Raw genomic sequence first — 17,123 nt, forward strand, 5'->3', positions numbered from 1 at the left:
CTATTTGTGCGGGTTCGCATGGTTCTGAAACGTCTGCCGTCTGCAACGCTCAAAAGTCCTTGATTGCTGAATTTATAATATGATGTGTTTTAAAATAACAAAAAAAGGCCAAAGATGGATAAATATTAGTCATGTTAGTGTAAAATGAAGTGAAAGTGAAATGAAGAGGGTTGTTTTTTGAGTGAGAAACAGCGCCCTCTGGCGTGAGTGTAAAAGCTTACAGCACCTGGTATTCCCAGGCGGTCTCCCATCCAAGTACTAACCAGGCCCGACCCTGCTTAGCTTCCGAGATCGGACGAGTTCAGGGTAGTATGGCCGTAAGCCGAACAAACATGGAAAAACAACCTTTTTAAATGCAACTCTTTTTTTTGTGCTTTGGTTTTTGTTTTGTTTTTTCTTTGTCATGAAAAAGGGACGTTTTTGTCATGAAAAAGGGAGGTTTTGTGGTTGGTGCACTAATTGCAAGTGTATATTGTGTTTTTTATGTTGATTTAATAAGAAATAAATAAATAAATAAAAAAATAAAAAACTATTTAATATTTTTTTTTTTTTAAATAAAAATTAATAAAACATTCTTCTGCGGCCCGGTACCAATCAGTGGTTGGGGACCACTGCTTTAGTACATATATAGCGAAGAAGAAAGCAGCAGGTGTGTGTCATTAGCTGATGTCCTACCTGACGCCATTAAAGACGTTTTGTGAATAATCCAATAGTTGTCCTACATATGTTTGCACGGGAAACATAACACATATCACTCAGTCTTGAACATATTGATGGCCTATTAGCGCTCAAAAGTCCTTGATTGGTGAATTTATAATATGACATGTGTTTTTGTAGCCGGGTAAGATGGCAAAAACAGGCCAAAGATGGATAAATATTAGTCATGTTAGTGTAAAATGAATATTGCTTTTTTTAGTGAGAAACAGCGCCCTCTGGCGTGAGTGTAAAAGCTTACAGCACCTGGTATTCCCAGGCGGTCTCCCATCCAAGTACTAACCAGGCCCAACCCTGCTTAGCTTCCGAGATCGGACGAGATCGGGCGTGTTCAGGGTAGTATGGCCGTAAGCCTAACAAACATGGAAAAACAACCTTTTTAAATGCAACTCTTACAGACGAGCTGGGACAAAAGGACTATTTGTCTTACAGCGTGAGCTTTGGCAGAAAGTTGGGACGAACTTTAGCTCGACATGAGATCCCGCAGGTTGTATAAAACAATAATGGATACTGTTACAACTGTAAGGAGTTCAAGTGTTCAATGATTAAACTTAAGCGATAGTTTGAAGTCAATAAATTATCATTAAATGTAAAAAAACAAAGTTTATGATATTTTGTAGGAGGAAAAGGGAGGAAATGATCAAACTGTCAATAGATATAATTGATATTGAAAGTGTTTCTGAGCTTGGATTAAATCTCATATTGCACATGTACTTATTTTTATATTATAAATGGATATAATAAAGTTGTAACAGTATCCATTATCGTTTTATACAACCTGTGGGATCTCATGTCGAGCTAAAGTTGGTCCCAACTTTCTGCCAAAACTCACGCTGTGAACTGTTTCATTTATAAAGGTTGTTTTTCCATGTTTGTTCGGCTTACGGCCATACTACCCTGAACACGCCCGATCTCGTCCTATCTCGGAAGCTAAGCAGGGTCGGGCCTGGTTAGTACTTGGATGGGAGACCGCCTGGGAATACCAGGTGCTGTAAGCTTTTACACTCACGCCAGAGGGCGCTGTTTCTCACTAAAAAAACAATGCTCTTCATTTCACTTTCACGTAATTTTACACTAATATGACTAATATTTATCCATCTTTGGTCTGTTTTTGCTATCTTCAAACATATCATATCATAAATTCAACAATCAATAACTTTTGAGCGCTGCAGACGGCAGATCTTTCAGAATCATGAGAACCCGCACAAATAGACTCAAGAACAGTTTCTACATCTGGGCCATAACTGCACTAAATGCAGTTGGATTGTAAAAAAAAAAAAAAATTAAAATAAAACCTCAGCCACCAGTCAATCACGATCCGGGACTGTGCAATCAGTGGTTACATGCCAACTGGACAATATTTACCATATTCATTTACATATTTAATCCAAAATAAAAAGCCTGCACAGCATAGGCGGTAGGAAATATTGACTCCCACCCCCTCAGCACACTGGGAATCAGCATTAATCCTCTCTAGTCAGTTTTACTAGTCACTTTATACTTTTTATTGTTTTTTTACATTGCCTCTTAGAGTGGTCTTAGGCCATATTGTATATTGTGTTGTTTCTTCTTTCTTTTTTTAAATGCAAAGCACCTCAGGGAATATTAGTCATGTTAGTGTAAAATGAAGTGAAAGTGAAAAGAAGAGGGTTGTTTTTTGAGTGAGAAACAGCGCCCTCTGGCGTGAGTGTAAAAGCTTACAGCACCTGGTATTCCCAGGCGGTCTCCCATCCAAGTACTAACCAGGCCCGACCCTGCTTAGCTTCCGAGATCGGACGAGATCGGGCGTGTTCAGGGTAGTATGGCCGTAAGCCGAACAAACATGGAAAAACAATCTTTTTAAATGAAACAGCTCACAGTGTGAGCTTTGGCAGAAATTTGGGACGAACTTTAGCTCGACATGAGATCCCACAGGTTGTATAAAACGATAATGGATACTGTTACAACTGTAAGGAGTTCAACTGTTCAATTATTAAACTTAAACTTTACTTCCAACAGGGTTACAGAGAAGATTTTTACAAAGAGAAGGGAATTATAATTTAAGAGGAGAACTACTTTTTAAGATCCAATATTGTAGAACAACGCAGAAACGAATGAGTATAACAATAGCAGGGGTTAAAATATGGAACTGTTTAAAGGATGAAATAAAACACAGCACCAACATGAACCAGTTTAAAAAGCTTTTTAAATCATTTATCATTAGTAAATATAAGAAAGAAGAGCAAACATTGTTTTAGAAAGACAATAATATATATGTATATAAATACAATTTATGATTTCATAATTATACATATAGGTTATATTAAAATGTATATATCACCACTTTATATGGAATTTAAATGAATTGTGTATGTATGATATATGTATATATATATATATATATATATGTGTGTGTGTATGTATATATGTATATGTGTGTGTGTATGTGTGTGTATATATGTATATATATAAGTGTACAAATGTATTGTTTGATTTAAATGTTAAACTGTGTGTATGAGACGTGTGCTACATATATGTTGCTTATATATTGTTTAAAAAAAAAAGTAATATAAGTGAAGCATGTTTTAGATTTTATATATGTTGAACCTTGTTCTTCTTGTGATGGGGTAGGTTTATATAAGCGTTGCTTCAACCTACACCCTTTCGGCTCAATCATTGCTCAAATGAGTGTTTCTTGTTTTTGTTTTTCTTTTCTTGTTGTTGTTCTTTGTTTTATGTGAAGATTGCCGAAATAAAAAAAATAAATAAATAAAAATACATTGATAAGAGATAGTTTGATGTCAATAAATTATCATTAAATGTAAAAAAAAGAAAAAGTTTATGATTTTTTGGGGAAGATCAAAAGAGAGGAAACAATCAAACTGTCAATAGATGGAATTGATATTGAAAGGGTTTCTGACCTTAGATTTAGTATAAAACGATAATGGATACTGTTACAACTTTATTATATCCATTTATAATATAAAAATAAGTACATGTGCAATATGAGATTTAATCCAAGCTCAGAAACACTTTCGATATCAATTACATCTATTGACAGTTTGATCATTTCCTCCCTTTTCCTCCTACAAAATATCATAAACTTTGTTTTTTTTTTTACATTTAATGATAATTTATTGACATCAAACAATTGCTTAAGTTTAATCATTGAACACTTGAACTCCTTACAGTTGTAACAGTATCCATTATCATTTTATACAACCTGTGGGATCTCATGTCGAGCTAAAGTTGGTCCCAACTTTCTGCCAAAGCTCACGCTGTAAGACAAATAGTCCTTTTGTCCCAGCTCGTCTGTAAGAGTTGCATTTAAAAAGGTTGTTTTTCCATTTTTGTTCGGCTTACGGCCATACTACCCTGAACACGCCCGATCTCGTCCGATCTCGGAAGCTAAGCAGGGTCGGGCCTGGTTAGTACTTGGATGGGAGACCGCCTGGGAATACCAGGTGCTGTAAGCTTTTACACTCACGCCAGAGGGCGCTGTTTCTCGCTCAAAAAGCAACCCTCTTCATTTCACTTTCACTTCATTTTACACTAACATGACTAATATTTATCCATCTTTGGCCGGTTTTTGCCATCTTCAAACACATGTCATATTATAAATTCAGCAATCAAGGACTTTTGAGCGCTGCAGACGGCAGACGTTTCAGAACCATGCGAACCCGCACAAATAGACTCAAGAACAGTTTCTACCCCTGGGCCATAACTGCACTAAACGCAGCTGGATTGTAAAAAAATAAAAAAATAAAATAAAACCTCAGCCACCAGTCAATCACGATCCGGGACTGTGCAATCAGTGGTTACATGCCAACTGGACAATATTTACCATATTTATTTACATATTTAATCCAAAATAAAAAGCCTGCACAGCATAGGCGGTAGGAAATATTGACTCCCACCCCCTCAGCACACTGGGAATCAGCATTAATCCTCTCTAGTCAGTTTTACTAGTCACTTTATACTTTTTATTGTCTCGTTGTTTTTTTACATTGCCTCTTAGAGTGGTCTTAGGCCATATTGTATATTGTGTTGTTTCTTCTTTTTTAAATGCAAAGCACCTCAGGGAATATTAGTCATGTTAGTGTAAAATGTTGTGAAAGTGAAATGAAGAGTGTTGCTTTTTTAGTGAGAAACAGCGCCCTCTGGCGTGAGTGTAAAAGCTTACAGCACCTGGTATTCCCAGGCGGTCTCCCATCCAAGTACTAACCAGGCCCGACCCTGCTTAGCTTCCGAGATCGGGCGTGTTCAGGGTAGTATGGCCGTAAGCCGAACAAACATGGAAAAACAACCTTTTTAAATGCAACTCTTACAGACGAGCTGGGACAAAAGGACTATTTGTCTTACAGCCTGCCGCGCATGCGTACACTAATGGCCTTTTTCTGCCTGTGGGATTGTTGTCTTCCTTTGCTACGGCGGTCAACTTGCATTCCATCCATCCATTTTCTACCGCTTATTCCCTTTCGGGGTCGCGGGGGACGCTGGCGCCTATCTCAGCTACAATCGGGCGGAAGGCAGGGTACACCCTGGACAAGTCGCCACCTCATCGCAGGGCCAACACAGATAGACAGACAACATTCACACTCACATTCACACACTAAGGCCAATTTAGTGTTGCCAATCAACCTATCCCCAGGTGCATTCACCCTGGATATTTGCCTCCCCAGCTCCAGCGGAAGCTCCCCCTCACTGTGCCCACACTGCTCTCTCATGCTGCGGGGAGATTGCAGGAGAGGTGCCGCTCTCAACTCCGCTTCATGCTTAGGCACCATCAACTAATTACTTCCGTCTGGACAAATCCACATCTTCTACATCAAAACACTGATTCATCTAAAAGGAACTCAAATAAATAGTCCTACCTTCTTCATATCGTGCACGCCCATTCTTTCCTCATTTCAGCATTTATATGACTGTTGACAGAGATAGATATTTACAAATATCCATATTTTAGAGTTATTTCTTTGTATTCATGGTCATATTTTAAAACAGCTAGTGTTCTTCCATTTGTTCTCTTTCTGTTTGCCCACAAGTAAACTGTGTGTTAGCCTTGAAGCTTTGTAAAGTAGGAAGTTGGAGTACTCCCTAAATATCTAATCTTTTCTAGAACAAAGGACCTCTACGTCCCATCTGGGGAGGGTGGGGGCTGGTTGCGTATTCAAGAAGTAGTGTCTTCCCGTTTGAGAGTTAGATCAATTTGGGCAATGCGATTGAAAGGTTGTATCTAGATTGGTCTCCCAAAGCTTTGGAATAAAGTATCTTATATCCTACTCATTATCTAGGATTCATTGAGAATCAGCTTATGTGTCTCCGAAAGAACTTGGGAGAGACCGGCAGTTTAAATTCCCAGCAGAGGAACGCCTGGTCCAACGGAATACATATTTAAAGTTTATCTAATTAATTAACACAGTAATTAATTTCCCTGATGACTTTTATTTTTTTAAATACATTTTGATTATTTTAGGATTAATTATGTACTTTTTTTTTGTTGGCATGAATGGCCAGGTGTGAGTAGGAGGGTTTGTGACCACCAAATTAAAAGGCCGAGGTCCAAAGTGAGGTAAATATTGGTTTTAATGAGCAAACATCAGCCAAAGAACTGACATTCGTCTGCGGAGAGAGACGGGATCTATAAAGCACGATGCACACGTGTGTTGGGGGGTGGGGGACATATTTATCTGTTACACAAGGCGCCCCTTACAGTGGGAGCAGGAGAATCTAGAGAACATACAGATCAAGATCCAAGTCTACGATACAAAAACTTAGCAGCAATATGTTAAAACACCAAAGGCTAACAAAGTAGTTCCATTTAGAAAAAGTCACAGTATTTGTTAAAAAGGTAGAAAGAGTTGTAGGCGAGGTCCAGGGCAACACAACATCTGCTCTGTGGCCCAGACCTCGAGTACAAACGTGACAAAAATATACACCTCAAAATCATCTTGTTAGTTCGGCTATCTTGACAGGTTATGTCTTTTTAATACAAAAATAAGGACAAATATAAATTAATATATATTAAAAGAATCAGGGGGGCGGAGCTACTTGATAAGTACAGGTATTTATAAATACTCGTGACTGGGGAGTTTTCAGGTATGTAGTGAACCTGGCAGGTAACGGAGAGGAAGAACTGGTACAGGTGAGCATGGAGGGAAAAGACTGACAAAACTAAGAGACGCTCACATTTTTCAGCACAATTCACCATTATTTTCTTCCATCCATCCATCCATTTTCTACCGCTTATTCCCTTTGGGGTAGAAAAACAATTCGCAAGTATAAAAACATTTTTTCTTCAATTAAAAGTGGGATTTGCCACTAAAAAAACATTTTTTAATGAAAAAAAAAGAAAAACATTTTGCAACAAAAAAATTTTTTTTTTTAATAAAAACAAACAAAACGATTGGCAAGTCAAAAAATATGATTTTTTTAATGAAAAAAAAACCCAACTGATTTGTAAGCAAATAAACCCCTATTTTCTTCAATTAAAAATTATATTGGCGAGTTAAAAAAACTTTTTTCGATTAACAAAATGATTCGCAAGTATAAAAACAATTCTCCTCAATTAAAAATGAGATTCACAAGTAAAAAACAATTTTTTTTCTTCACCTAAAAATGAGATTCGTAAGTGAAATTTTTATTCTATTGAAAAAAAAAATTTGCAAGTAAAAAAACCAACATTTTATTTCTTCAATTAAAAATGAGATTCGCAAGTAAAAAATATACATTTTATGAAAAAAAAAATATTTGCAAGTAAAGAATTTTTTTTTTTCTTAAATTAAAAATGAGATTCCCAAGATATTTTCATCCATCCATCCACTTTCTACCGCTTGTCCCTTTTTAAGGTTGTGGGGGTGCTAGAGCCCGAAAACAGAATCGAAAGTAAAAAAAACAAAAAAACAATTTTTAAAAATGAAAACACGATTTCTAAGCAAAAAAAAACATTTTTTCTTCGATTAAAAAAATTATTTGCAATTAAAAATTTTTTTTTTAAGACAACATTTTTTTTCTTCAACTAAAAATGAGATTTGCAAAAAAATATGAAAAAAAGATTTGCAAGTAAAAATGTTTTTTCTACAACTAAAAATGAGACTCGCAAGACATTTTCAATGAAAATGAAATCGTAAGTAAACAAAATAACTTTTTTTTATATTTGCTAATATTTTTTATTAAAGAAAAAAATTGTTATACTTAAAAATCGTTCCTTTAATTTAAAATTTTTTTTGTACCTTTGAATATTATTTTACTTAGAGAAAATTGTTTTAGAAATGCGAATATTTTGTAATTGAACAAAGTGAAGTGATTTATATTTATAGCACTTTTCTCTAGTGAATCAAATCCCTTTACATAATGAAAAGAAAAAGGAAAACAGCTTTTAATTTTTTTTTTAATTGAAGAAAATAGTTTTTATAACTGCAAATCGTTTTTTAATTGACTATAATTGTTTTTATATTTGCAAAAAAAGTTTTTTCACCTTTTTCCGTGTTTGTTCGGCTTACGGCCATACTACCCTGAACACGCCCGATCTCGTCCGATCTTGGAAGCTAAGCAGGGTCGGGCCTGGTTAGTACTTGGATGGGAGACCGCCTGGGAATACCAGGTGCTGTAAGCTTTTACACTCACGCCAGAGGGCGCTGTTTCTCACTCAAAAAACAATCATCTTCATTTCACTTTCACTTCATTTTACACTAACATGACTAATATTTATCCATCTTTGGCCGGTTTTTGCCATCTTCAAACACATGTCATATTATAAATTCAGCAATCAAGGACTTTTGAGCGCTGCAGACGGCAGACGTTTCAGAACCATGCGAACCCGCACAAATAGACTCAAGAACAGTTTCTATCCCTGGGCCATAACTGCACTAAACGCAGCTGGATTGTATAAAGAATAAAATAAAAATAAAACCCCAGCCACCGGTCAATCACGATCCAGGACTGTGCAATCAGTGGTTACATGCCAACTGGACAATATTTACCATATTTATTTACATATTTAATCCAAAATAAAAAGCCTGCACAGCATAGGCGGTAGGAAATATTGACTCCCACCCCCTCAGCACACTGGGAATCAGCATTAATCCTCTCTAGTTGTTGTGTAAGGTTAATATAACTTGTACTGTATTGGCATGAAGATGCCTTAGCCAATCAGATGGCTTGTTGTTAGTATGTGCTATATACGGATGGGACGTCATCGCTGTACTGGCTAACGGTTCGAAGTAAAGGAGTTAAACACCGAGTCACTCTCCATCTTATTATTACATACACTAACTTTTATTTATTTTATTTTTTTATTTTCATTTTTTATTTTTTATTTTTTTTCCAAGATGGCGCTGCTGTAGTGGCTGCTGTAGGCAGGAGCTCTGTGCTCTTGTGTCATCCTTTTGTGTTTCCCTCTTGTTTTCATGTGTTATTATATTTTTTTGCCTTTAGGTCCGGGACCCTTTGGGACTGTGTGACAAGGGGTGGCACTTTCGTGACCTCTATGGTGCTTTTTTTGTGGACTTTTGGATCTGCCTCCCGGGAGCCTTTTGGCCATGGAGACCAGCTGCAGGGTCTCTGCCACACCGGAGTCTGTTTGGAGGGACTGGAGGAGATGCGGATGAGGGGACAGGACTGCGGAGCTAGCACTGAGCGCTGGGACGGAGAGGCTTCGCGGTGTCTTGGCTGGGTGAGCAGGTGTCGGACACCTCGGTCACCTTGGACGTATCCTCGCTCATCCATGCGGACTGGACACTGGCCGAGAGTGGAGTCGGCTGTCTTGGTTGCTTTGTTGGGTCTGCTTCTGTCTCTGACCATGCTCCCTCCACCCCAGCGGACGATGGCGTGGAACACCGCAGAGGCCGCCACAGTGGATATGTTTCTTTTACTTTTTATTTATAGCTGTATGTAGAAGTGTCTGCTTGTATCTGCTGCTTTAATGTCTTTAATGTCCTCTGTGTTCTTTGATGTTTCATGTTTCCCTCTTACACACATGGAAGAGGGATGTGTACTATGGCTATGAGTTGTTTATTTTTTTATTTTTTTCCCCCCTTGGCCTCAGTCTGCACCCCCACTCCAGGGCCCAGGCTAAGACCTATTTTTATTTTTTATTTTTTTATTTTTATTTTAATCTTCTATTCTTTTCTCTCCCCCCCCCCCCCCCCCTTGTTTACCTGTATGCCATCTTTTTTGTAAGGGGCGCTGGAAGCCGGCAGACCCGTCAGCGATCCTGTTCTGTCTCCCTGTAATGTTTGTCTGATCTTGAATGGGATTGTGCTGAAAATTGTAATTTTCCTGAAGGAACTCTCCTGACGGAATAAATAAAGTACTATCTAATCTAATCTAATCTAATCTAATTTAACACTAGTCAGTTTTACTAGTCACTTTATACTTTTTATTGTCTCATTGTTTTTTTACATTGTCTCTTAGAGTGGTCTTAGGCCATATTGTATATTGTGTTGTTTCTTCTTTTTTTAAAATGCAAAGCACCTCAGGGAATATTAGTCATGTTAGTGTAAAATGAAGTGAAAGTGAAATGAAGAGCGTTGCTTTTTTAGTGAGAAACAGCGCCCTCTGGCGTGAGTGTAAAAGCTTACAGCACCTGGTATTCCCAGGCGGTCTCCCATCCAAGTACTAACCAGGCCCGACCCTGCTTAGAGTTCCGAGATCGGACGAGATCGGGCGTGTTCAGGGTAGTATGGCCGTAAGCCGAACAAACATGGAAAAACAACCTTTTTAAATGAAACAGCTCACAGTGTGAGCTTTGGCAGAAAGTTGGGACGATCTTTATCTCGACATGAGATCCCACAGGTTGTATAAAACGATAATGGATACTGTTACAACTTTATTATATCCATTTATAATATAAAAATAAGTACATGTGCAATATGAGATTTAATCCAAGCTCAGAAACACTTTCGATATCAATTCCATCTATTGACAGTTTGATCATTTCCTCCCTTTTCCTCCTACAAAATATCATAAACTTTGTTTTTTTTTTTTACATTTAATGATAATTTATTGACATCAAACTATCTATTATGTTTAATCATTGAACACTTGAACTCCTTACAGTTGTAACAGTATCCATAATTGCTATATACAACCTGTGGGATCTCATGTCGAGCTAAAGTTGGTCCCAACTTTCTGCCAAAGCTCACGCTGTAAGACAAATAGTCCTTTTGTCCCAGCTCGTCTGTAAGAGTTGCATTTAAAAAGGTTGTTTTTCCATGTTTGTTCGGCTTACGGCCATACTACCCTGAACACGCCCGATCTCGTCCGATCTCGGAAGCTAAGCAGGGTCGGGCCTGGTTAGTACTTGGATGGGAGACCGCCTGGGAATACCAGGTGCTGTAAGCTTTTACACTCACGCCAGAGGGCACTGTTTCTCACTCAAAAAGCAACCCTCTTCATTTCACTTTCACTTCATTTTACACTAACATGACTAATATTTATCCATCTTTGGCCGGTTTTTGCCATCTTCAAACACATGTCATATTATAAATTCAGCAATCAAGGACTTTTGAGCGCTGCAGACGGCAGACGTTTCAGAACCATGCGAACCCGCACAAATAGACTCAAGAACAGTTTCTACTCCTGGGCCATAACTGCACTAAACGCAGCTGGATTGTAAAAAAATAAAAAAATAAAATAAAACCTCAGCCACCAGTCAATCACGATCCGGGACTGTGCAATCAGTGGTTACATGCCAACTGGACAATATTTACCATATTTATTTACATATTTAATCCAAAATAAAAAGCCTGCACAGCATAGGCGGTAGGAAATATTGACTCCCACCCCCTCAGCACACTGGGAATCAGCATTAATCCTCTCTAGTCAGTTTTACTAGTCACTTTATACTTTTTATTGTCTCGTTGTTTTTTTACATTGCCTCTTAGAGTGGTGTTAGGCCATATTGTATATTGTGTTGTTTCTTCTTTCTTTTTTTAAATGCAAAGCACCTCAGGGAATATTAGTCATGTTAGTGTAAAATGTTGTGAAAGTGAAATGAAGAGTGTTGCTTTTTTAGTGAGAAACAGCGCCCTCTGGCGTGAGTGTAAAAGCTTACAGGACCTGGTATTCCCAGGCGGTCTCCCATCCAAGTACTAACCAGGCCCAACCCTGCTTAGCTTCCGAGATCGGACGAGATCGGGCGTGTTCAAACATGGAGAAACAACCTTTTTAAATGCAACTCTTACAGACGAGCTGGGACAAAAGGACTATTTGTCTTACAGCCTGCCGCGCATGCGTACACTAATGGCCTTTTTCTGCCTGTGGGATTGTTGTCTTCCTTTGCTACGGCGGTCAACTTGCATTCACCCTGGATATTTGCCTCCCCAGCTCCAGCGGAAGCTCCCCCTCACTGTGCCCACACTGCTCTCTCATGCTGCGGGGAGATTGCAGGAGAGGTGCCGCTCTCAACTCCGCTTCATGCTTAGGCACCATCAACTAATTACTACCGTCTGGACAAATCCACATCTTCTACATCAAAACACTGATTCATCTAAAAGGAACTCAAATAAATAGTCCTACCTTCTTCATATCGTGCACGCCCATTCTTTCCTCATTTCAGCATTTACATGACTGTTGACGGAGATAGATATTTACAAATATCCATATTTTAGAGTTATTTCTTTGTATTCATGGTCATATTTTAAAACAGCTAGTGTTCTTCCATTTGTTCTCTTTCTGTTTGCCCACAAGTAAACTGTGTGTTAGCCTTGAAGCTTTGTAAAGTAGGAAGTTGGAGTACTCCCTAAATATCTAATCTTTTCTAGAACAAAGGACCTCTACGTCCCATCTGGGGAGGGTGGGGGCTGGTTGCGTATTCAAGAAGTAGTGTCTTCCCGTTTGAGAGTTAGATCAATTTGGGCAATGCGATTGAAAGGTTGTATCTAGATTGGTCTCCCAAAGCTTTGGAATAAAGTATCTTATATCCTACTCATTATCTAGGATTCATTGAGAATCAGCTTATGTGTCTCCGAAAGAACTTGGGAGAGACCGGCAGTTTAAATTCCCAGCAGAGGAACGCCTGGTCCAACGGAACACTGTGCACCAGTACACAAAGCAAGGTCCATAAAGACATGGATGACAGAGTCTGCTGTGGATGTGCAATTTTTTTTTTTACATATTTAAAGTTTATCTAATTAATTAACACAGTAATTAATTTCCCTGATGACTTTTATTTTTTTAAATACATTTTGATTATTTTAGGATTAATTATGTACTTTTTTTTTGTTGGCATGAATGGCCAGGTGTGAGTAGGAGGGTTTGTGACCACCAAATTAAAAGGCCGAGGTCCAAAGTGAGGTAAATATTGGTTTTAATGAGCAAACATCAGCCAAAGAACTGACATTCGTCTGCGGAGAGAGACGGGATCTATAAAGCACGATGCACACGTGTGTTGGGGGGTGGGGGACATATTTATCTGTTACACAAGGCGCCCCTTACAGTGGGAGCAGGAGAATCTAGAGAACATACAGATCAAGATCCAAGTCTACGATACAAAAACTTAGCAGCAATATGTTAAAACACCAAAGGCTAACAAAGTAGTTCCATTTAGAAAAAGTCACAGTATTTGTTAAAAAGGTAGAAAGAGTTGTAGGCGAGGTCCAGGGCAACACAACATCTGCTCTGTGGCCCAGACCTCGAGTACAAACGTGACAAAAATATACACCTCAAAATCATCTTGTTAGTTCGGCTATCTTGACAGGTTATGTCTTTTTAATACAAAAATAAGGACAAATATAAATTAATATATATTAAAAGAATCAGGGGGGCGGAGCTACTTGATAAGTACAGGTATTTATAAATACTCGTGACTGGGGAGCATTCAGGTATGTAGTGAACCTGGCAGGTAACGGAGAGGAAGAACTGGTACAGGTGAGCATGGAGGGAAAAGACTGACAAAACTAAGAGACGCTCACGTTTTTCAGCACAATTCACATCTATTTTCTTCCATCCATCCATCCATTTTCTACCGCTTATTCCCTTTGGGGTAGAAAACAATTCGCAAGTATAAAAACATTTTTTCTTCAATTAAAAGTGGGATTTGCCACTAAAAAAACATTTTTTAATGAAAAAAAAGAAAAACATTTTGCAACAAAAAACTTTTTTTTTTTAATAAAAACAAACAAAACGATTGGCAAGTCAAAAAATATGATTTTTTTAATGAAAAAAAAACCCAACTGATTTGTAAGCAAATAAACCCCTATTTTCTTCAATTAAAAATTATATTGGCGAGTTAAAAAAACTTTTTTCGATTAATAAAACGATTCACAAGTATAAAAACAATTCTCCTCAATTAAAAATGAGATTCACAAGTAAAAAACTATTTTTTTTTCTTCAACTAAAAATGAGATTTGTAAGTGAAATTTTTTTTAATGAAAAAAAAAAAGATTTGCAAGTAAAAAAACACATTTTTTTTCTTCAATTAAAAATGAGATTGGCAAGTAAAAAAAATATATTTTAAGAAAAAAAAAAGATTTGCAAGTAAAATAATTTTTTTTTTCTTAAATTAAAAATGAGATTCCCAAGACATTTTCATCCATCCATCCACTTTCTACCGCTTGTCCCTTATTAAGGTTGTGGGGGGTGCTACAGCCCGAAAACGGAATCGAAAGTAAAAAAAAACAAAAAAACTATTTTTAAAAATGAAAACACGATTTATAAGCAAAAACAAAAACATTTTTTCTTCAATTAAAAGTGAGATTTGCCACTAAAAAAACATTTTTTTAATGAAAAAACAAAACAAAAACATTTTGCAACAAAAAACAAACAATTTTTCAATAAAAACAAACAAAACGATTGGCAAGTAAAAAAAATATCATTTTTTGAATGAAAAAAAAAAACTGATTTGTAAGCAAATAAATCCCTATTTTCTTCAATCAAAAATTATATTGGCGAGTTAAAAAAAGTTTTTTCGATTAACAAAATGATTCGCAAGTATAAAAACAATTCTCCTCAATTAAAAATGAGATTCACAAATAAAAAAACATTTTTTTCTTCAACTAAAAATGAGATTCGTAAGTGAAAATTTTTTTTAATGAAAAAAAAAAATATTTGCAAGTAAAAAAAAAACAACATTTTTTTTCTTCAATTAAAAATGAGATTCGCAAGTAAAAAATATATATTTTATGAAAAAAAAAATATTTGCAAGTAAAGAAATTTTTTTTCTTCAATTAAAAGTGAGATTCCCAAGACATTTTCATCCATCCATCCACTTCCTACCGCTTGTCCCTTTTTAAGGTTGTGGGGGGTGCTACAGCCCGAAAACGGAATCGAAAGTAAAAAACAAAAACAAAACTATTTTTAAAAATGAAAACACGATTTATAAGCAAAAAAAAAACACTTTTTCTTCAATTAAAAAAATTACTTGCAATTAAAAAAGTTTTTTTAAGACAACATTTTTTTTCTTCAACTAAAAATGAGATTTGCAAAAAAATATGAAAAAAAGATTTGCAAGTAAAAATGTTTTTTCTACAACTAAAAATGAGACTCGCAAGACATTTTCAATGAAAATGAAAGCGTAAGTAAACAAAATAACTTTTTTTTATATTTGCTAATATTTTTTATTAAAGAAAAAAATTGTTATACTTAAAAATCGTTCCTTTAATTAAAATTTTTTTTGTACCTTTGAATATTATTTTACTTAGAGAAAATTGTTTTATAAATGCGAATATTTTGTAATTGAACAAAGTGAAGTGATTTATATTTATAGCACTTTTCTCTAGTGAATCAAATCCCTTTACATAATGAAAAGAAAAAGGAAAACAGCTTTTAATTTTTTTTTTAATTGAAGAAAATAGTTTTTATACCTGCAAATCGTTATTTTTATTGAAAATAATTGTTTTTATAACTGCAAATCGTTTTTTAATTGACTATAATTGTTTTTATATTTGCAAAAAAAGTTTTTTCAACTGAAAAAAATAGCTTTTATACTCGGAATGCGTTTTTCTAAATTAAAAAAAAAGATTTTAATTTAAATTGAAACATTTTCTTATACTTGAAAATGTATTTGAAAAAAATACTATCCATACTTGCAATGTGTAAACAAGTAGTTTTTATAATTACAAATGTTTTTTTATTTGAAACTATTTTTAATATTTGCAAATATTTTTAATTTGAAGGAAAAAATTAATTCATACTTAAAATTAGTATTTTTAATTCAAGAAAATAGTTTTTGTAATTGAGGATATTTTTTTTCAACACATTTTTTCCATTGAAGAAAAAAGTTTTTATTCTTACCCAAAAAATGTTTTTACACTTGAGAATCGTTTTTTTTTTTTTTATATAGTTGCAAATATGCTTTTATACTTTCAAATATTTTTTTAACTAAAGAAAATTGTTTTTATAAGTGCGAATATTTTTTTTTTACTGAAGACAATTGTTTTTATTCTTGGAAAACCATATTTCAACGAAAGAAAATTGTTTTTACACTTGCCAATTTTTTTTTTAATTGGATTTTTCATATCTGCGAATCGTTTTTTATTGAAAAAAATGTTTTTATAGTTGCAAATACTTGAATTGAACATTTTCTATACTTGCAAATTATTTTTTACTGAGAACATTTTTTATCCGTACTTGCGAATATTTGGTGGTAAGTAAAAACATTTCTGCGTGCTTGTGGAGTTTTGTCAGTATTTTCGCTCCACGAGTGCGTCGTTCAATCGCTGAGTCAGCGAACAAGAAGATGGTCTCCCGGCAGCGCCTCCTAGTGGCGAGTGTGTGCTACTACCGTTGAAAGTTACTCGTACGACACGGAGAAGGGACGTCCGGGGAAGAGACATCGGAGAAAAAGATACGAGGAAAAAGTTTTTTTTGTCTTTTTCTCCACTCGGTAATAAAAAAGAAGTCTTTACAATTCCACATCCCCGCCGAGGAAGCATGGATGGTCAGTCCAGCACTCAACTCCAGGAAAGAAACTCCCGTGTTTCTTTTTCTTCTTTAAAAAACAAACTTGGAAGGATTTGTGTCAGGGCGTGAAAAGAAGGGAGGGGGGGGGGGGGCACACAAAACATATCTTGCAAGGAGAAAGTCTTTTTTTTGTGTTTTCTTTTTCTACGACGGACACTTTGTACAGCCGCACTTCACCACCTTCTCCACCTCCCGGACGAAGGAGCTGCCGTCGGTGCACTGGAAGGTGTATTTCCTGCGCTTGCTGCGGAGGGGGGTGCAGCAGGCCTCCGAGCCCCCCAGGCAGCTGCCCCGGCACACTAGACGGGAGACCTTCTCCTGGGTTTGGCACGCCGCGTAGCCTTGCTGGCTCTGGTAGACATCTCGGACCCGTTCCCCTCTGCAGGCCACCTCTGCGGGAAGGAATGGCGGAAACATGCATTTATATACCATACATACATACATACATACATATATGTCTTGATTGGATTATCCAGAGAATAGTGCTCGATACCGTGGTAGAGCGCAATATGTAGGTGTGGGAAAAA

General features: G+C 36.4%; 1 protein-coding gene, 7 non-coding genes and 3 pseudogenes across 13 annotated transcripts in view; 4 read left to right on the plus strand and 7 right to left on the minus strand.

The window, feature by feature from the left end:
- Positions 1-214: 214 nt before the first annotated feature.
- On the minus strand, positions 215-323 carry LOC133563013 (5S ribosomal RNA; annotated as a pseudogene).
- Positions 324-948: 625 nt separating this feature from the next.
- On the minus strand, positions 949-1,067 carry LOC133562777 (5S ribosomal RNA). The gene has a single exon (XR_009808909.1). It is a non-coding gene; the product is annotated as a 5S ribosomal RNA (ribosomal RNA).
- A 526-nt stretch (positions 1,068-1,593) lies between these two features.
- LOC133562970 (5S ribosomal RNA) lies at positions 1,594-1,712 on the plus strand. Its single transcript, XR_009808968.1, has one exon. It is a non-coding gene; the product is annotated as a 5S ribosomal RNA (ribosomal RNA).
- A 696-nt stretch (positions 1,713-2,408) lies between these two features.
- On the minus strand, positions 2,409-2,527 carry LOC133562897 (5S ribosomal RNA). Its single transcript, XR_009808937.1, has one exon. It is a non-coding gene; the product is annotated as a 5S ribosomal RNA (ribosomal RNA).
- Positions 2,528-4,050: 1,523 nt separating this feature from the next.
- On the plus strand, positions 4,051-4,169 carry LOC133562906 (5S ribosomal RNA). The gene has a single exon (XR_009808942.1). It is a non-coding gene; the product is annotated as a 5S ribosomal RNA (ribosomal RNA).
- Positions 4,170-4,869: 700 nt separating this feature from the next.
- Positions 4,870-4,978, minus strand: LOC133562999 (5S ribosomal RNA; annotated as a pseudogene).
- A 3,211-nt stretch (positions 4,979-8,189) lies between these two features.
- LOC133562932 (5S ribosomal RNA) lies at positions 8,190-8,308 on the plus strand. The gene has a single exon (XR_009808955.1). It is a non-coding gene; the product is annotated as a 5S ribosomal RNA (ribosomal RNA).
- Positions 8,309-10,267: 1,959 nt separating this feature from the next.
- LOC133562988 (5S ribosomal RNA) lies at positions 10,268-10,387 on the minus strand. Its single transcript, XR_009808974.1, has one exon. It is a non-coding gene; the product is annotated as a 5S ribosomal RNA (ribosomal RNA).
- Positions 10,388-10,918: 531 nt separating this feature from the next.
- LOC133562910 (5S ribosomal RNA) lies at positions 10,919-11,037 on the plus strand. The gene has a single exon (XR_009808945.1). It is a non-coding gene; the product is annotated as a 5S ribosomal RNA (ribosomal RNA).
- Positions 11,038-11,746: 709 nt separating this feature from the next.
- Positions 11,747-11,862, minus strand: LOC133563059 (5S ribosomal RNA; annotated as a pseudogene).
- A 1,124-nt stretch (positions 11,863-12,986) lies between these two features.
- Positions 12,987-17,123, minus strand: part of slit2 (slit homolog 2 (Drosophila)) — a 277,680-nt gene continuing 273,543 nt past the window's right edge. For all 6 annotated transcript variants that reach the window (XM_061916190.1, XM_061916184.1, XM_061916214.1 and 3 more), the window contains one exon: positions 12,987-16,988. In XM_061916190.1, the coding sequence (XP_061772174.1) occupies positions 16,741-16,988 (248 nt within the window). In that variant the 3' untranslated portion in view covers positions 12,987-16,740. The remainder of the gene's footprint in view (positions 16,989-17,123) is intronic.

This window comes from Nerophis ophidion, linkage group LG01, assembly GCF_033978795.1.
Source record: "Nerophis ophidion isolate RoL-2023_Sa linkage group LG01, RoL_Noph_v1.0, whole genome shotgun sequence".
In the NCBI taxonomy this organism is placed as follows: domain Eukaryota; kingdom Metazoa; phylum Chordata; class Actinopteri; order Syngnathiformes; family Syngnathidae; genus Nerophis; species Nerophis ophidion.